This window comes from Amblyomma maculatum, chromosome 3, assembly GCF_055883805.1.
Source record: "Amblyomma maculatum isolate TAMU_Amacu chromosome 3, ASM5588380v1, whole genome shotgun sequence".
Classification (NCBI taxonomy): domain Eukaryota; kingdom Metazoa; phylum Arthropoda; class Arachnida; order Ixodida; family Ixodidae; genus Amblyomma; species Amblyomma maculatum.
The window spans coordinates 154,933,299-154,952,716 of NC_139346.1; the positions used below are offsets into that span (position 1 = coordinate 154,933,299).

The following is a 19,418-nucleotide window of genomic DNA, read 5'->3' on the forward strand; positions in this document are numbered from 1 at the left end:
CAGCGTAAACAACAGAAGCGAGGAAGTAAAAATAAATTATGAGCCAGCATACCGAACTTTTTCGCTTTTGTCTGGGCGAAGGCATTTTGTCTAGCAGCAAGCTGTTTCACTACTTCAAGTTGCAGTTTCGAGCTCAGCTTTACCTGTATGCCCAATCAATGTCTACAGGACGCGAAAAATGTACGAGGAAAATAACTTGAACGGATTTAGATTATCGCACCATAAGTGCGAGGAATTCGCCTCGTAGAAAATCAGAGTTGTTTAGGGCCCTCTTACATGCCTTTATAACTTTCTGCACGGTGTGTTCGCTATTTCTCCAGCAAAATCTGCCTCACGCCTTCGACCTTATCTTCTTGTATAGGTTACGCGATAGCATCACCAGAGAGGTGAGAGTATGAAAAGTTTTGAAGCGTGGTCAGCCTCATACGGCAATGTCCGATCAGAGCTTAAAATCACGTGCGAATACATATCGAGTTATCATATCATATTTACTACGCGCCTGCAAGTACTGGGGTTCCAACACGGGACAAATCAGAAGAATAGCGATGGTATTAGCTGTAGGTAGATGCACTCATAGTCCTAATGAACGCTTGATGTGTAGAGACCTGCAAGGTCGTGCCTCACCCAAATGAGCCACTGGACGAGCTCGTTGAAGGGCTTGACGACCGTAGCGTCCATGGTTTTCTTGATGACGAGCACCGACAGCGGCGGCTTGTGCCACGTCAGCCGCTGGCCCGCGGGGTCCTGAATGGTCCTGGCGACGACAGAAGGCTATCAACGCTCCTGTGTAGTGAACCACTCTCGACAGAAAAGTTAAGAGGAGTTAAGACAGGAGGTGAGATGATACTGTTAAGCCGCCAGAGACGTCTGAGCAGCTATGCTGAGCTCAAAAATAGTTATGCCGCAGCATTTTGTCAACAGACAAATGAGTTATTAAATAGAAGGTTGTTATTTTTAATATTGACCAGACCGTTCCCGTCTGCTCTACATAATAACAGGGACGTAAAAATTGAGGTGATCGAAAATACAACGTATGCACATTCTGACAACGTCAGGAACGTACACGAATTCACCCTGACCGAAGTTTCCGCGCACTGGAAAAAGTGGGAAATTTTTTTCTTGGTATAAGATCATGCGAGAAGAAGTTTTTGACTTCGAAACCGGTACACAAACAACTGCGACATTAATGCTTGGGCACAGATGGTGACAATGCCAAGAAAAGAAGTCTCGCTTCTAGCACCCTCGAAGTAGTTGCGTTTATTCTTTAGATACACCATTTCGGTTCCTCTTGTCGTCACTTTAGGAACAGCTGTCCAAATATTTAAGTGGCGTGTGTGACGGCAGCATTTTCTATGATTCTGAGCGCTACAGATGAACTAACCTGCTAAATGTCCAAGTACAAGCAAATGCTCACCGAGCCCTTACTTAATATTGACCTTCCGGCAAGTTTTGTGCGCACTAAAGCGCAGAAGCACAAAAAATGCGGCCGTCGCGCACGTAAGTTAAATATTTGGATGCCTGAACATCAGGTCCGAATAGGTACTTGGCTGCAAGGACACAAGAAGACACAAGGCCAGTTTCCTATATATCAATGGTGTCTGCACTCACATGACCATGGCTGAGTTCTTGAGGATTCGGCCGCATGGTCCGAACTGGTACACGGGACTTGGGGCATTCAGTGACCGGGTCCTCCTGCGACGAGAGACGGAAAATATGCAACTATGAAGCCGCACATGCTCACAAAGCATGTGCAGCTTGGCATTCCATGCCGTCTGTATTCCGTTGTCACCCCGATCGGCTGTCACGGAACAAGGCAAAAATAAAGAATTCACAACCATTATTTCAGAGAGAGAGAGAGAGAGAGAGTCCGCTCAAAAATTTTAGAGAACTGCGAGTTGAAGCATGAGATTAAGCGAAAACTCACTTCACGACAATGTGGTATCGTAGACTAAGTCCGTGGAAACATTTCCTGAGAAGCACCCACTGCACAGGCAAGCAAGCATTTTCGTAAAGAGCGTATGCTTTCGGTCATATAAATGGCGCTGGAACCGCTATGAACTATGCAGGCAAGAGACCAACAACGTTGACCAAGGGCTTAGTGAAAAGCAGGAATTCCCGAAGCGCTAGAACGCATACGAATGCGCTACAGGTTCGCTCTCTGTTCCGCGTTCGAAATGTACTACGATGCTGCTGGCAACGCTACTGAAAACGGTGCTCGTGCATTTACCTGAGGCTTGTCGGCATAGCATTAAAAACGCCGCAAACGTGTTACTCAGGTAAGTACACGATTCGGCAAAACAGAGGCAACGGAGGGGCCTACCAGGTGGGGCTCCACTTTTTCGGCCTCGAGGCGTGGCCATCAGTAGTGCATAGAGAGCCAGAGCTAGCACGGCGACTGACATGCCGAGAGGGCCGAAGGTTTCCCATGACAGCTTCAAAGCGATACGGACGCGACGGTAAAAGAATGTGACGGGGCGGACGCGCCCGAACGATCCTCTGCGCTAGACTGAGCGGGGTTTACAAGCTTACAGGCTGACCAGCGGGCCACGGGCAAACGCACGACAGTGTGAAGATGAGAGACAAAAACCGTGCGACGTTCACCAGCAAGAGTCAGGACTGTCCATGACGTCGAGTTGAGCGAGCGCAGAAGAAGAGGTCGGCTGGACGCGTCGTCGTCTTCTTGCAGTGCGATGGAGCGCGTGCTCTGCCCCGGCATTCGCTGTTCGGTGCTGTTCCGGTGTGGCGGGAGATAGCTACGTGAATTTCTGCCGCCGAGAGCTTGACGCGCGTACGAATCGCGCGAAGCTGCGAGCCCGACGCCCTGATCACAACTGCGCCGGAACCTTGGTCCCCAGCACGGGACGCATACGTATCGACCGCGGCCTTGGACGTCAACGACAGAGCAGCGGCGTTCCCCGCCATGCCGCTCGATAGAGTTCGGGCCCGATGTTCGGACCACCGACGCGCTGGCCAGCGTGTTCGTGTTTGCATTTCTTTTTTTTTTTATTCGCCCTACTTCCTATTTGGCATAGAGAGTTTAATGGGGGCACTGGACTAACGGACTCGGATTGTTGCAGGGCGGTCACCCGTCAAAGGGCATTCAAAGCGCTTGTAATTTTGTTTTAGGTTGCTATATATAAACTAGTTATATTTTCCCAGACTGTTTCATTCGTTCGTTCGTTCGTTCGTTCGTTCGTTCGTTCGTTCGTTCGTTCGTTCGCTCGTTCGTTCGTTCGCTCGTTCGTTCGCTCGTTCGTTCGTTCGTTCGTTCGTTCGTTCGTTCGTTCGTTCGTTCGTTCGTTCGTTCGTTCGTTCGCTCGCTCGCTCGCTCGCTCGCTCGCTCGCTCGCTCGCTCGTTCGTTCGTTCGTTCGTTCGTTCGTTCGCTCGTTCGTTCGCTCGTTCGTTCGCTCGTTCGTTCGCTCGTTCGTTCGTTCGTTCGTTCGTTCGTTCGCTCGTTCGCTCGTTCGCTCGTTCGCTCGTTCGCTCGTTCGCTCGTTCGCTCGTTCGTTCGTTCGTTCGTTCGTTCGTTCGTTCGTTCGTTCGTTCGTTCGTTCGTTCGCTCGTTCGTTCGCTCGCTCGCTCGTTCGCTCGCTCGTTCGCTCGTTCGCTCGTTCGTTCGCTCGTTCGCTCGCTCGTTCGCTCGCTCGTTCGCTCGTTCGTTCGTTCGTTCGTTCGTTCGTTCGTTCGTTCGTTCGTTCGTTCGTTCGTTCGTTCGTTCGTTCGTTCGTTCGTTCGTTCGTAAATCCATCCATTTTTATTTGATAAGAAACAAGAATGTTATCAAGATCCCAATATAGAGATTCCATCGAGAAGATACATTCAGCCGCAACATTGTCACAGCTTCCTTTGGTTTATGGGGTTGAACGTCCCAAAGCGACTCAGGCTGCGATGGACGCTGTAGTGGAGGGCTTCGGAAATTTGGATCACCTAGAGTTCTTTAAAGTACACTCACATCCCACAGCACACGGACGCCTTGCATTTCGTTTCCGTCTAAAAGCAGCATCCGGGGCCGTGATTCGATCTCGCATCTTCGGGCACAGAAGTCGAGTGCCACCGCGGCGGAAACATTAACATGGTTCGACTCTCGCAGTTTTATATCCTCGCTACAGGAGCTTTTGCACTAGAGATGCACCAGTCAGACGGAACTTGCCAGGGACGGCGAATTAGGTCTTGGAGACGAAAGGGCTGAGCAGTTAAAAAGAAATTTATGAATAACGACCTTTAACGGTTTAGGACTGCCTAAGTGAGAGACTTCATATCGCACCTTGAAACAGAACTCCGGCGGGTTTTCGGGCTCAGTTTAAAGCCCTAAAAATCCCGCCCAGATTCAGAGAGGACCGAAAGAAGAAATACGACCAACCAATTGGTCAGTGAGCGCATGTTACACCTCTCATAACTTCGACATGGTTCCGAACCGCTCTACCAAAGTACAAAAAAAATAACTCTGCATAGCGCCAAAAGCCTTCTCGGAACACAACAAGCGCGCTTCATTGCGCCTCTGATTGCCGACGCTCGCGTCATCATAGAGACCAGCCAAAATACTGTCTAGACAACTGTTAATCTTAATTTATCTGCTGAACAAAGCACCGGAATCGTCGCCATATATGCAGTGAGCTCTCTTGCTCACCAACGTGGTTTGCAGTCTTGATGACGCGGTAGTGCTGATCCGTGCGGTAAAATAGCCTTCTAGTGCTATGTTGCTGCTCCAGGGCGCCTATACACTGTTGTCATTACAGCCTTGTGTACATAAATATACTGAATATGGGTCGAGTTGATCATTTGAGAGAAAGATCGAGATTTGGAAAACAAGTGACTAGCTATACAACATCACCTGGTGGGCGAGTTGGCCTGACATATTTTCCTAGTGAAGCAGCGCAACGGCACAAGGCCAAGGGTGCTAAAGTGTGTATGGGGATAGCATCTGGAATAAACATTTGTTTGTCCCTTTCTTCCCTTAGCCTTGTGCCGTTGCGCTACTTCACTACGTAAATAGTGACTAGATAGCTTTCTGTTATCTTCCTCGATGTTACATTCTCTCTAAAAGGGGTCAGACTCTATGTATACAGACCGCTTCGTGAGATACATCTCCTGTTTCTCCGTCGTCCAGTTCTCGAAGGACGTCGTCGCATCAGGTGCGTCGTCCTGCGTATGCGCGTAATGAGCGCGTCCTTTGTGGTACGCAAGTCAAGTCCGCGGGTTGCTGACCCCTGGCCGTGAACGGCTTACTGCTTAGGTCTATCGATCCCTAACAGCCAATCCTCATTCGACCGTTCACCAACAGAACTAGAACACTTCCAAAAAACAAAAGATACCGCGAAGAATCTCGGTCGACCCGGGTTTTGAACCTACGCCCGTTGCATGCGCAACAGGGAGAATGTGCGACGTTTGAAAACGCACTTCTATCGCCTCAACGTGACTGCTTCATGGAGAGGAAAGCAACGCGCAGAAGCTACAAGCGTAGCCAAGAACTACGTGAACTAAGTGAAAGTGGACAAGAAGAAACAGGACAAGGTAAAATGTTCGTAGGAAATTTCCGCCCTGCGCCAGTAATTCGAAGGTGAAGAGACATCACCTAGGCGCGGATAAAAAAGCTAGACGCGGTTATGTTTCACGTTTCCGCGTCTAGCTCCCATGAAACGAACGACGAAAATAAGTTCGCCACGTGGAAGAAAAAAAAAAGTAAGAGGTTAGCGCAGTCCGGGTATGTATCATTTGTTGACAGTGTCGCGAGGCGTAACAAAAGCCATGATGAAGCAATAGCGAACAATACAATCCTGGGGCTCCGCAAGAATCGGGCGATAGTTTAGAGGCGACGAAAGTCGGCGGAACGTGCAAGCATGCAGCCCAGCTAATTTTCATGACCCTGTTACATTTGAACACAGATGAAGCTTCACCGGTCGATGTAGTTTCACTTGAAGGTGACGTTGATCACTGAGTCAGCTATGCTCACCGGCAACATATTGTTACGGGAAATATTCACAGTAAGGCAGTTGTCCACACCACTAAGGATGATCACAGCACAGCACTCGCACAGCACAGCACTCGTCTGCGTCTTCTTCTTCTGGGAGTCTGTCGCACTTCTTTTTCATCAGCACGGCCAGCGAATACCGCTCAGTAACACTACCCCCCCTCGGGAAAAGCACAGTCCCGGTGCGTTCTACGTTTGTGAAACAGAACGTGCATAATAGGGCTTTAAGCGGGACACATGCACTATTTCAGAGCATGGCGCTCTGGACGAGGATTTCGTAGGCACAGATTCAACTTCGTATGTGACGTCTGTCACGGGCCGCAAAACTCGGTAGGGGCCTGTGTACCGGGGCAAAAGTTTTTCACACAAGCCCACGCGACGGCACGGGAGCCACAGCAAGACGAGTGACCCAGGACTGTAGTGGACATTACGGTGGCGACTGTCGTACCGGAAATTTTGAGAGCCTTGGGATGCAGAGAGCCTGGCATGAGCTATCCGGCGGGCATCATGAGCGCGGGCTACGGCATCACTGGCGTAAGTACTGGTGGCGTCTGCCGCGGGTAGTGAGGTGTCGAAGGGCAGTAACGGGTGTCGGCCAAATAACAGATAAAATGGGGAGTATCCAGCGGTAGAATGGACTGATGAATTGTAGGCGAATGTCACAAAGGGTAAATGAACGTCCCAATCCCGGTGGTCGTCAGACACATACATGGACAGCATGTCTGTGAGGGTACGGTTTAGGCGTTCCGTGAGGCCTTGGTCTGGGGGTGATAGGCTGTGGTGAATTTGTGACGGACGGAGCACGAACGGAGAATTTCGTCAACCACTCGCGACAGAAAGCAGCGGCCACGGTCAGTTAGTAGTTAACGAGGGGCACCATGATGTAGAATCACGTTTTCTAGGAGGAAGTCAGCGACGTCTGTGGCGCAGCTGGTCGGGATGGCTCTGGTAATAGCATACCGCGTAGCATAATCGGTGGCGACGGCGATCCATTTGTTCCCTGAGGCTGAAACTGGAAAGGGCCCAAGAAGGTCAACACCTACACGGGAAAACGGATCAGTGGGTATGGGGATCGGCTGCAAATGGCCTGAAGGCAAAATTGTGGGTTTCTTTCGACGCTGACACAATTCACATGCGGCAATGTATTGTTGGACGGAGCGATAGAGCCCCGGCCAGTAGAAGCGTCGGCGCAGGCTGTCGTGCGAGAGACACCCAGGTGGCCAGCTGTTGGAGCATCATGAAACTGGTCAAGGATGGTGGAACGCAGATGTTGAGGAACGACGAGCAAAAGGTCTGCGCCGTCTGGTCGCATATTGCGTCGGTATAGGGTGTTCTCGTGGAGTACATATAAGGCAAAAGATGGATCAGGTCGGTCGCAGGTAAGACGGAGGATAATGGAATGGAGCAAAGGATGTAAGTGTTGTTCGTCGGCAATGTTAGAAAAGGCCGACACAGACAAGACACATGCGTCATCGTCAGAGTCGGTAGGGCTAGGGGAGTCGACGGGATGACGGGACAAGCAGTCTGCATCTTGGTGAAGCCGGCCGGACTTGTACACGACGGAAAATGTATACTCTTGTAATCGAAGCGCCCAGCGCCCCAAACGGCCTGTAGGATCTTTGAGGGAGGAAAGCCAACACAAGGCATGATGGTCTGTTATAACAGTAAAGTGCCGGCCAAATAAATAAGGGCGGAATTTTGTAATAGCCTAAACAAGTGCCAGGCACTCTCGCTCTGTGATAGAGTAATTTTGTTCGGACGTAGATAAGAGGCGGCTGGCATACGCAATCACCCATTTGTGGCCGTGTTGTTGCTGGGCAAGTATAGCTCCAATGCCGTGGCCACTTGCGTCGGTGCGGAGTTCAGTATTGGAAGATGGGTTGAAATGGGCCAAGACGGGTAGAGTTGTGAGAGCAGCAATAAGTTCCGAGAAAGCTGCAACTTGTTCACGCCCCCAGCAGAATGAAACGTCTTTCTTTAGGAGATTGGTGAGAGGACGAGCTAGCGCTGCGAAATTCGGGACGAATCTTCGGAAATAAGAACATAGGCCAATAAAGCTTCGAACATCGCTGGATGAACGTGGAGGGGGAAACTCTCTGACGGCACGAATCTTGTCGGGGTCAGGCTGAACGCCGGCAGCATTAACCAAGTGACCAAGGACTTTGATTTGTCGGTGACCAAAGCTGCACTTTTTGGAGTTTAGTTGCAGTCCCGCGCGGCGAGAAAGCGCTAGGATTGTAGAAAGGCGACGAAGATGGCTTTCAAATGTAGACGAGAAAACTATTACATCGTCAAGATAAAACAAGTGGTCCACTTGAAGCCTCGGAGCAAAGAGTCCATCATACGTTCGAAGGTTGCTGGGGCATTGCAAAGGCCAAAAGGCATGACTTTGAATTGATAAAGACCGTCAGGGGTGATGAACGCTGTTTTTTCACGGCCTCTCTCGTCGACAGAGATCTGCCAGTAGCCGGAACGAAGGTCGATGGACGAAAAGTAGCTGGCTCCGTGCAAAGTATCAAGCGCGTCGTCTATACGCGGAAGAGGATACACATCTTTTCTGGTTATCTTATTTAGATGACGATAGTCAACGCAGAATCTCCAACTGTTATCTTTCTTTTTGACCAACACAACAGGGGATGCCCAGGGGCTGCTGGAAGGCTCAATTATGTCGTTCGCCAACATTTTGTCGACCTCTGTTTGGATGACGCGTCGCTCGGCAAGCGAAACACGATAGGGCCGCCTGTGAATAGGACTGGCGTCACCGGTGTCAATGCGGTGACTGACAACTGTGGTTTGACTCAACGGGCGGGTACCGAAGTCAAAAAGGTCACTGTAGGTGAGCAAAAGCTGTTTTAACTCTGCGGCGAATTCAGGCTGGAGATCAGCTGCAATCATGCTTTTAACAGGATCAGTGCGCGATGTAGAGGACGAGGGAGGTGTTGCAGGGACGGCATTTGGATTATCGGTAGTCAGAGCTGAAATGGCACAATCGGTCATCAGCGACAGCTCTGCTAGTGAAATTCCCTCGGGCAGAACCTGAGTTGATAAGCTGAAGTTAAGGACCGGGAGGGTGGTACGGTTCTGGGAGATATGCACAATCAGATGAGGAAGGGTGATGTGCCGCTGCAAGATGACATCAGTAATCGGACACGCGAGATAGTCGCCCTCTGGGACGGGTGGGGATGGTGACATAGGGATGTAGACGGCAGCTTCAGGAGGAAGGCGGCAGAACTGTGCTGATCGAAGGCGGGGTGAGCAGGAGGGGTCTTCAGAGCAGAGCGGAAGGTCCAAGTGAAGTAGGCCGGTAGAACAGTCAATGAGGGCAAAGTGGGCTGTTAAAAAGTCAATGCCAAGGATAACGTCGTGGGGGCATTCTTGGAGGACGGTGAACAACACTGGAGCATGACGACCACCAATGGTAACTCGCGCTGTGCACATGCCAACCACGGCAGCAGGGCTTCCATTGGCAACGCGAACTGTGGGCGAGACGGCTGGAGTAAGGACTTTTTTGAGGCGACGGCGAAATGAGGAGCTGAGAACGGACAGTTGGGCGCAGGTATAAATGAGAGCAGAAACGGGAACACCATCCACAAGGACATCGATGCGATTATTTTGTAGGGCAGGGGTCAGCAGAGGTTTTTCAGTCCGGGTCACAAATGCAGCGTCACCTCCGGGAGCTGCATTGGCTAGTTTTCCGGTATGTGGCTGGAATAAGACGGGGACAAACGGCGGCGAGGAAGAGGAGAACGCGAGCGTCGGGTCTGCGGGGATGGTGAACGGTTGGCATCACGAGCAGGGACACCGGGGTCAACAGTGGTCTGGTCGGGGCGAGGTGAGGTATAGCGAGGGGCATAGTCTCCGCGGCGGTCGACGTAGGTGAATTGACGAGATGGCGTGTACCAACGGCTACGGCAGTGACGGGAAATGTGGCCAACGCGGGAAAAAGTAAAGCAGATGGGGCGATTGTCATGGGTACGCCACTCATTCGGATTGCGGTACCGATATCGGGGCGAGAAACCGGCGGTAGGTGAGGCAGCTGCAATTACTGGAGGGGCAGGTCCTGAATCCACGGTGTCGGTGCGGCAGGTAGAAGGAAAACCCATATTGGCAACCTCTTGGCGAACAACAGCCTGAATGAGTGATATTGTAGCCAAGGTATTGTCGGGGGTAGGCGAGAGTGAAGCTGCAGGAGTCATTGCCTCGAGCTCTTGGCGGACGATGCGGGTCAAAGTAGTGTCATTAGTTGGCTGTCGAGGAGGCGGAAGATCGACACAGGAAGAGCTGGCAGCCGTGTTCGGTAGACGGTCGAAACGATGCGATATGCGTCTCTGTTTCGCTTGTTCGAAACGTCGGCATACTTGTAGTACAGAGTCCACGGTGGAACAATCCCTGCATAAAAGGAGGTTGAAAGCATCGTCGGCAATGCCTTTTACTATGTGACCGACTTTATCCTCCTCAGGCATGGCGTGGTCGACTTTGCGGCACAGGGATAGGACGTCCTGTATGTAAGTGATGTAAGACTCTGTAGACGTTTGCGCGCGAGAAGCGAGCGCCTTTTTCGCGGCAAGGTGACGGCCAATGGGCTTTCCGAAGAGGTCGTGTAGCTTCTGCTTACAGATGTCCCAAGATGTGAGGTCCTCTTCATGGGTCTCAAACCACACCCGCGCTGTCCCAGTCAAGTAAAAGATGATATTAGCAAGCATAAGTGTGGGATCCCACCTGTTGTGCTTGCTGACTCGTTCGTATAGAGCCAGCCAGTCGTCGACATCAACGTCGTCGGTCCCACAGAAGGTTCCGGGGTCACGGGGATGGGCCATGACGAGAGCAGGTGCGGCGGCAGTAGATGTAGCGGCGTCAGTAGTCATACTGGTGGTAATAATGCGTCGGCCGCTGCGGAGATCCAGCTTGTGACTGGATCGAAAGATTGACCTCCGCCAAGAGATGTTACGGGAAATATTCACAGTAAGGCAGTTGTCCACACCACTGAGGATGATCACAGCGCAGCACTCGCACAGTACAGCACTCGTCTGCGTCTTCTTCTTCTGGGAGTCTGTCGCACTTCTTTTTCGTCAGCACGGCCAGCGAATACCGCTCAGTAACAATATAAACGCACAGCAAGAAAGGACGGCGCGACATGCAGGCATTCCTGCTGTGGGTTAGTCCAAACGTAGCATAAATTAGGGCACAATGTAATGTACGTACGTCCTTTGTAAAACGTAGTGAATTCAACGCGCAACGCATCAGCGACTATTTTCTTCCACTTTTCGGCTAGACTAACTTTATGAACACGGATATTTTTTACAATATTTAGAGCCCTAGAATTTTGCAGTGAGATGCAGGTGTACAACCTCAAAAACACAGACCCTACCGCATCTGTTACGCCACAATTATCCTTCTAATAAAAGGGATTGCTCGTCGGCTCTGTTATGTCATAGTTAGGAACGACTGAAAATTGTGGGTTTCAATTAGCATAGACTTCGCGTCATGGCGATGTCGGCCTATGTTTAATCACAGAAGTCACCAAATGGTCGAGACGAGGATGACGCCACGCGGTCATATAACATGGTCGCGGTCATGGTCATGTAACATGTCGGCGAAGTGTATGATGTCACGAGACCAAACGACATGATCGTGTTGACAGGTGGCATGGCCGAGCGCTGATTGTTCGCCGGGGGTGTGGCGGCTGAGGTCACGTGACATCGTCGAATGTGCAGATGCGCTGATCGCATGATATAATTGAGCACGCTGGATGGGTTGGTGGCAGTTGGAAGCTGCGCTTGGTTTTGTGCAGACGCTTATAGACCTCCACGCCTCAGGTTTGAACACAGCCAGAGTGCCTATCGTAATGCAAAAACAACCCGAAGTCACTGGGTTTAATAAAAGCTACAACAAGCATTTTGGGCTGCAATGACAGAAACGTGTAGCAGCAACATCACAGAAGTAGCGCTAGGAGGTCCGGTGTCCGTGGCGCGAAAATTCAAAACTGAAAAATAAGCCGAAGTCTCTGGGTTGAATCCATAAAATACTATAGCCATACAGCGTCTCCAGAGTCACGAGAAGTAGATTCGCTCCTAACTACGTATGCAGCAGCAGTTGCTCCACCAAAGCGACTGGGAGTGCGCAGGAAATATGTCGTCATCGAGGGAGTACCGACAGCAGCGCAGAAAAAACTACCACGTAGAACTACAATGGCAGAAACCTGCAGCAGCAATATCGTTGCTTTCGATATCACTCTGGTTTAACAGTCTTATCTTTTTTAATTCATTTTGTTTTCAGACCTTCTTAGTAACCTGCGTAACCATCAACTCTTTAATTGAAACACAGTTCAGTTAAAGGCGAAAAACTTTACTGATATGATGCGGCATAGCCCTTTCCGCCCGAAACTTACTAGTGTTAATAAGAAAGAGCTCGACAGCAGTATGTAACAACTCGAAGAATTGGAGGTCGTCAAGATCGAAATAGTCTTAAATATCAGCCGTGGCAGAGAGTAATGAAAAACGTATGTAAAGATTTAAATACTTCTGAGCAAATTCAGGTAACTCATGCACGTCGTCGCTTACAATCCTGGACGTCCCAAATCGGCCGTGCGTCACCTGCTATATCCTACGCGAAAAGTTTGCAGGCGTGTCTAGTGAGCATGCACAAAGCGATTTGCATGAAGTTTCGAACAAAATTAATAAAGCCGTGTTTCGGAAACACTAATTAAAAACGCAGACATGGAGTACTATTCACAGCTTGTTTAGAGGAAGTATTCAGAGACTTGGAATGGGAGCAGTTAGGGATAAGGGTAGATAGAGAATACCTCAGTAATCTGCGATTTGCTGATGACATTGCCTTGCTAAGCGACTCGGGGGATGAACTGCAAATAATGATTGATGACCTAGACAGAAAAAGTAGAAAGGTAGGCTTGAAAATCAATATGCAGAAGACTAAGGTAATATTCAACAGCCTCGGGAAGGAACAGCAGTTTACATTAGGTAGCGAAATACTGGAAGTAGTAGGCGAATATGTCTACTTAGGACAGGTAGTAACCGCAGATCCGGACCATGAAAAGGAAATAACAAGAAGAATAAGATTGGGATGGAGCGCATTTGGCAAGCACTCGCAGATTATGACTAGCAGCTTACCGGTATCGCTCAAGAGGAAAGTATACAACAGTTACATCTTGCCTGTACTCACCTATGGGGCTGAAACGTGGAGGCTAACCAAGAGAGTTCTACTTAAGTTGAGGACAACCCAGAGGGCTATGGAACGAAAAATGGTAGGGGTAACATTAAGAGATAGAAAGCGTGCAGAGTGGGTCAGAGAAATAACTCAAGTTAACGACATTCTAGTGGAAATTAAGAAGAAGAAATGGACATGGGCAGGACATGTAGTGCGAAGAGAGGATAACCGATGGTCGCTGAGGGTAACAAACTGGATTCCAAGGGAAGGAAAGCGTAGCAGGGTGCGGCAAAAAGTTAGGTGGGCGGATGAGATTAAGAAGTTCGCAGGGGTCAAGTGGATGCAGCTAGCACAGAACCGGGTTAAGTGGAGAAATATGGGAGAGGCCTTCGCCCTGCAGCATAATCAGGCTGATGATGATGATGATGATGATGATGGAGAGGCATCGGGGCAGAATCTAAAGACCCCCGTATGCATCACATACTAATCGAGATGCGCTCCGCAATGAATCGCCGAGCTGGACAAGAATGGTCGTTCCGAAAGGCGTGCTTGGAATACAGGCAGAAACCGTTATTCCTAGCAGAGTGCGTACTATTTCTCGAATTTCCTGACCCAGACGAAATGAACCGAGATGTTTGTCGCTGACGTGGTCGTATATATACTGGACCCAGACTCACTCTCAAGGCACACGTGAGCCTTTGCATTCGTCACATCAGCAGCTGATGAGGAGGCAACATTTGGTGTACCTGGCTTCGGAACGAAGAGGTCGTGCGTTGAAGGGCCCATTATGATCAAGGACCAGCCTTCTCGCCGCCATCTTCGGGAATATGTGACAGCACTTGGAGGACGTTAATTGTCTCGGGTTATAAGCACGGCGCGCTCAGTTATGAACGACGACGAGCTCGCGCTAGCAAGTGCCGTCGCCACTAAAGTGGTGCAACCAGCCTTAAATGTGGCAGCTAAAAAAATAGTTGCTAAGGGGCATGAAATTTATTCTGTGGTACGCCAACGGAAGCGCGCGCAGCCCTTCAGCAATGCGCCTTCCGGGTTGCGACAGGGCCGACCGGAAAATAAAGTAGGCGTGACACAGTGGTTATCAGGCTGGGTTTCATCTCCTGTGTAGGCGCGTACGTGAGAGCTTCGGCGCATATATATCCATGTCCAGCGTCATTTTTGCCTTTGGAGGCATCTACAACATTTTCGTGCGGAGGCTCAGTGTTGTAGCCTTACAATACCCTTCGGGAGGTTCGACTTCTCGGTCCACGATACTGCTGGTACCCGTATACGGTGACTTAGTGACAAAGCGTTCGGCTGCTAAGACCAAGGACGCGGGATCGAATCCCTGACGCGGCCGCCACATTTCTACAGAGGAGACATGCAAAAACCACTGTCTGCTGTGCGAGGCCATTGTTTGTTATCTAACACTAAGTGCACATGGTCTATTTATTAAAGAGGCCTCCATTACGGCGTCTCTTATAGACCATGCATGGCGTTGGTAAGTTCAATATCACCTTACCACTCCTCACCGTGCCGTACCATATCAGCCACAATACTGATTGGTGCCGAAATATTACTTCTGATAGAATTTTAGGGCAACAAGTCGACACCAGACGCTTAGCCGCGGACCTTTCCAACCTAACCAATTCCGACATCGTGTCTGGTTCTAAGCAATAGAAGTCACTTCTCCGAACGGCGGAGCTGGCATCGAGTCACCCAATATTGTTTGGAAACAGCGCGTGGCTTCTGAGAGCAACCCCTGGTGAAGTTCGCGTAGTCGACATGGTCACGGTGTCATGTATACCTTGCTGTCAGGATTCCTTACTAGTTGAAATGCTGGTAACATCCAGTGAAGTTTTTTTTTGTGAGAGCTAGAACATGCAAAAAAAAAAAAGGGGGGGGGGGAATTTTGCATAACGCACTTGAAGCAAAACGGGGAGTAAAAAAACAAAAACAACAAAATACAAGATACCTAAAAATAAAAAAGAAGACCTCTACGATAATGAACTGCGCTCGTACTTCGATAGGGAACACCTTCACTGACATCACGAAGAGCAAAAAGGCGGTTAATCTCAAGGTAGCCTGTCGAAAGCCAAGAGCCCTAATGAACCATGCAATTAAGAAGCAGTAGCATGCATTAATGGATGGATGAAATAATCAGCTGCCAGAAAATCACGCAGCGTGTTCGCTTTCGTGCCAGAGCGTGTAATGTAACTTCACTGTCCATAATTATTCGTTCTGCCGCCCTGTACAAGCCACTTGGTCCAAATGTACCAGAAGAAATGTGCGCCGTGCACATAATCTATTTTGGGAGATAGACGCCGCTGGCTACAGTTATCCGTGCAGTCATGAGTCAACTGAAGAGTATGCCAACATGGCTTACGAATAAAGAACGACCTGGAGGCATACTTGATGCTCGTCTTCCTGCCGGGCGGCATTTTTAAACTGTATTTAACTTTCACCCTTTACAGATTCCACTCGTGATATCCTCATAAACATACAACTAGGTCGTTACAACCATATCTTGCCGATACCTTACATGCTTTTGGAGCCTCAAAAACGTATTCTCATCAACATCGCTAAGTGTTTTGTGCCACATTGGAATGCGGCCAGTGACAGACGCAGAACCATCGCATCCGTTCCATGCATGTAAATGGTACAGCGCTCAAATTCGCCGGTAAAGAGGGACTTCTTGAATCAAATTCAACACTAAGGTCTTTATCCGTTATCATGTCACTCTGGCCCAAATTGAAGATATAATAATCGAAACATGGTTGCAAAAAAAAAAAAAAACAAGAAAAAAAAAACTAAGCAAGCGGTGGTTATTTACGAGCTTATCCAACAGTCAAGCAGCATATCGTGCTGGTCAGGTAGGAAAACGTCAGCATCGCCGACGTTGGAGCAAGCAGCTACGAGCTCAAGTACAACTTTGTCCTGGGATGTTTGGTGCATGTTCAACTCGGAGAAGAAGCGTTAACGCAGGCAAAGACGAGAGAGTGACAATGCCAAGCGCCTACTGGCAACTGAACCTGTATTGAAGGGAACAAGTAAAATATATAGGCGTGCAGCAATGGTACTACTCAGGTCCAGTAAACGTCACATGATGCAAAATGTCATGAAAGTGATAAAATGTATGTAATCTAATACAAAGGCACGTTTTTTTTGCTTTTTTTTTACGAACGCATGACCAATCTTTTCCCCTTTGGCCTTTTACTATACGCGTCGCAGTTCATATTGCTGCGAACCAATCAGACGTTTATTTGTTGTTATTCGACAGCCGCAGGCATGAGCCCTCATCATTGTGAACCTGCCGCGCGAATCACTTCTGTATTCTTTGTTCATGCTCGTTGCCGCGAGACGCGGCTTTATCATTTCCTTCGTTGCGCCAGATGATTCGAGATATATCTCGAAGAGTTCCAGCCACGCGCTTGTATTCCTACAATGTTCCTGGTTATGCTAGTCACTGAACGCGGTTTTATCTAGACATTTCTACGCCGCTTTTAAATTCAGCGCTGACGAGTAAAACGGACATCCTTTTTTCGACGACCGCTGAGTACGATTGTTGCTATCGCCGCCGCCGAGTTGTTCAGTTCTTTTGCGGAAGCACGTCAGCCCAATAAACAGTTTGTTGCCATGGAAATCGTCTCATTTGTTGCCAACGGTATTGTCACCACCACGTGGCAATATGATGAAGTTTTCTAGTCATCAATTTAGTTGATTTACCTTATCACACATGTATTTTATCCTCTTTAAGACCTTTTACACCACGCGATGTTTAGTGAATCTGAGTAGAATCACCGCTATACGCCTATATTTTTACGCGCTCCCTTCAATAAGGTGATTGACAGACTGTGACTTTCTCACCTCCTCTCCTCTTCTACCCTCGCCCTTTAGTCCCCCATTCCCCTTCCCCAGTGTAGGGTAGCCAACCGGAATTCATTCTTTCTGGTTAACATCCCTGCCTTCCGCCCTCCTTTTCTTCTCCTCCCTCTCTCTTCAATAAGGATTCATTTGCTAGTAAGTGCCTGTTCTTGCCACTCTCTCCTCTTGTTCAGCGTTGAGAGTTCTACTTTAAGTTGAAAAACATTCACGAAATACAAGGAGAAAAGTTCACACGGCAGGAATTGTCTCGGCACTGCATTAATTTGGAAAGGTAGCAGATACACAACGATAACGATCACGTGATCGTCTGACAGAACAGAAAATAAATGTGGTGGTAAAATAAAACAAGAAAGACACGTTGCACTCGTGCTTAACATGTGTTCAGCGCAAGCACCGAAACACATACGACGCCAAAAGAAAGGAGTAAAGAGCTCTCCTTGCTTTATACTTAGTCGAACTTTTTACATTGCGAAAGTACGAAGGGAGCCTGGCAGGTATACGTTTTTCCTATTTAAAATGCAACATTTTTCGCCATCTCGCGCGTAATTCCCCTTTTGTGTCGAAATCGAACATGCACGACATACGTATAGCTACAAGCAGACACTTATAAAGTCCGTTTGCAGCGGGGCGAGGCAAACCAGGTCTGAATCGTCATTTTTTTACGGCTGACGAATGCATCCTCAACCTGATACCTCAAAACATCCACCGATTTTTACGATGTACAGGTAGCGACAACTTGAAATAGAACGCGGCAGTAGCATTCAGCCAATAACTATACCCCACTGGCCGGAGTTACAGGGGACTGACTGGTCTGTTCAAAAATGACAGCTTGGCACACAAAGTGAAGCGGGAAAAGCACGCCTAAGGCTAACTTATGTTCTATTAACGCAAAAAGACATTTAGTCTTTCATTGCTTCAAGTGGTCGGTGGCAAGTGGAAGTTATTTTCGTGCTTGATTTGTCGTCGCGTGTTTTTTTCGGCTATATTTGACGGATGCCAACAGTTCTCTACGCTTACCTCATGGTAAGCGTAGAGAACTGACTATTTAGTTATTTGTATGGCATTGAGGGGAAATCGAACATGAAATATTATACGGCAGAAAGATAAATGATTAGAAGGTAGAAGAAAAAGACACCACACCCCGCAGGTAGAATCTGAACCCTCGGCATTCGAATGATTATAAGGGGCGGACTGATCCTGGCGTGTGTCATGTCTAACACGAATTAGAAACAGGCTTTCTGCCTTTCTCATTAGCTTTCCCAATCCAATGTGTAGCTTCCGTTAGTATACTGGTAGTCGCAAGTACAAGTAAGGAAAGTTTCAAAACAGAGAGGGTTGCAAGCGAGAAATTCCAATCGAAATCTGTTGAACATTGTATGGCTTTTTCCGCAGTATATTTTTAGTGCATCACAGTTAATAATTCGTAAACCTAATTCGGCCGAACGTTTAAAATTCTGCCTTCATAAATGCATTTTTTTGTATTCTTGTACTCCACCCACCCCCCTCTGTAATGTTCCTTACCCTGAGGGTAACAATAAATAAATAAAATACAATGTCGATTCAGAACTTGCTGATTGTCGTGGAAAACAGCGGGCTGAGATGTTTGCACTGCAGTACCATTTACACAGCTTTATTATTTACTGGACTTCAAAAAAAGCGCGCGCGAAATGCAAAAGCTACCACCGTGACAGTATGTATGTATGTATGTATGTATGTATGTATGTATGTATGTATGTATGTATGTATGTATGTATGTATGTATGTATGTATGTATGTATGTATGTATGTATGTATGTATGTATGTATGTATGCATGTATGTGTGTATGTGTGTGTGTGTGTGTGTGTGTGTGTGTGTGTGTGTGTGTGTGTGTGTGTGTGTGTGTGTGTGTGTGTGTGTGTGTGTGTGTGTGTGTGTGTGTGTGTGTGTGTGTGTGTGTGTGTGTGTGTGTGTGTGTGCGTGTGCGTGTGTGCGTGTGTGCGTGCGTGCGCGCGGCTGTAATGTGCGGCTGCGGAGTTCCAGGGCGAGAGGATAGATCTTAACCGGCAGTTCCACCAAATGCAAAATGGGGTTTATCGAGCAGATCAGCAGGACTCGATCAGCCGGACTGGGTAGATCAGCGGTGAACACAGCGACAGCGTCCAACACGCGCAGCGATTACGATGCCACTGACTAGAATGTTCCTCGTGCACCATATATATATATATATATATATATATATATATATATAGGGGAAATGAGCGTGCTCGTTATAATACATTAAGGAAAGAAGCCAACAGTCGGCGAGGCCAACTGTTCCCCTAAACAGATTTTCCCTATCTTTCCCCTAAACAGATTACATTACTAATCTCTGTGATCATCCAAGTTAACATTAAAAAAAAAAAAAGACAATGTACCATCCCAACGC

The 19,418-nt window shown here is 48.5% G+C and overlaps 1 protein-coding gene across 3 annotated transcripts in view; it reads right to left on the reverse strand.

Annotated features, from left to right (window-relative positions):
- LOC146196538 (NAD kinase-like) overlaps positions 1 to 19,418 on the reverse strand; it is a 51,232-nt gene that overhangs the window by 12,973 nt on the left and 18,841 nt on the right. For 2 of the 3 annotated variants that reach the window (XM_084598282.1, XM_084598283.1), the window contains exons 2-3: positions 1,609 to 1,692; positions 625 to 754 (exon numbers count right to left, since the gene is read on the reverse strand). In XM_084598282.1, coding sequence (XP_084454408.1) covers positions 625 to 754; positions 1,609 to 1,692 — 214 coding nt within the window. Of the gene's footprint in view, positions 1 to 624; positions 755 to 1,608; positions 1,693 to 2,601; positions 2,793 to 19,418 lie in introns of those variants that run through there. The other variant, XM_084598284.1, reaches the window with a different exon arrangement.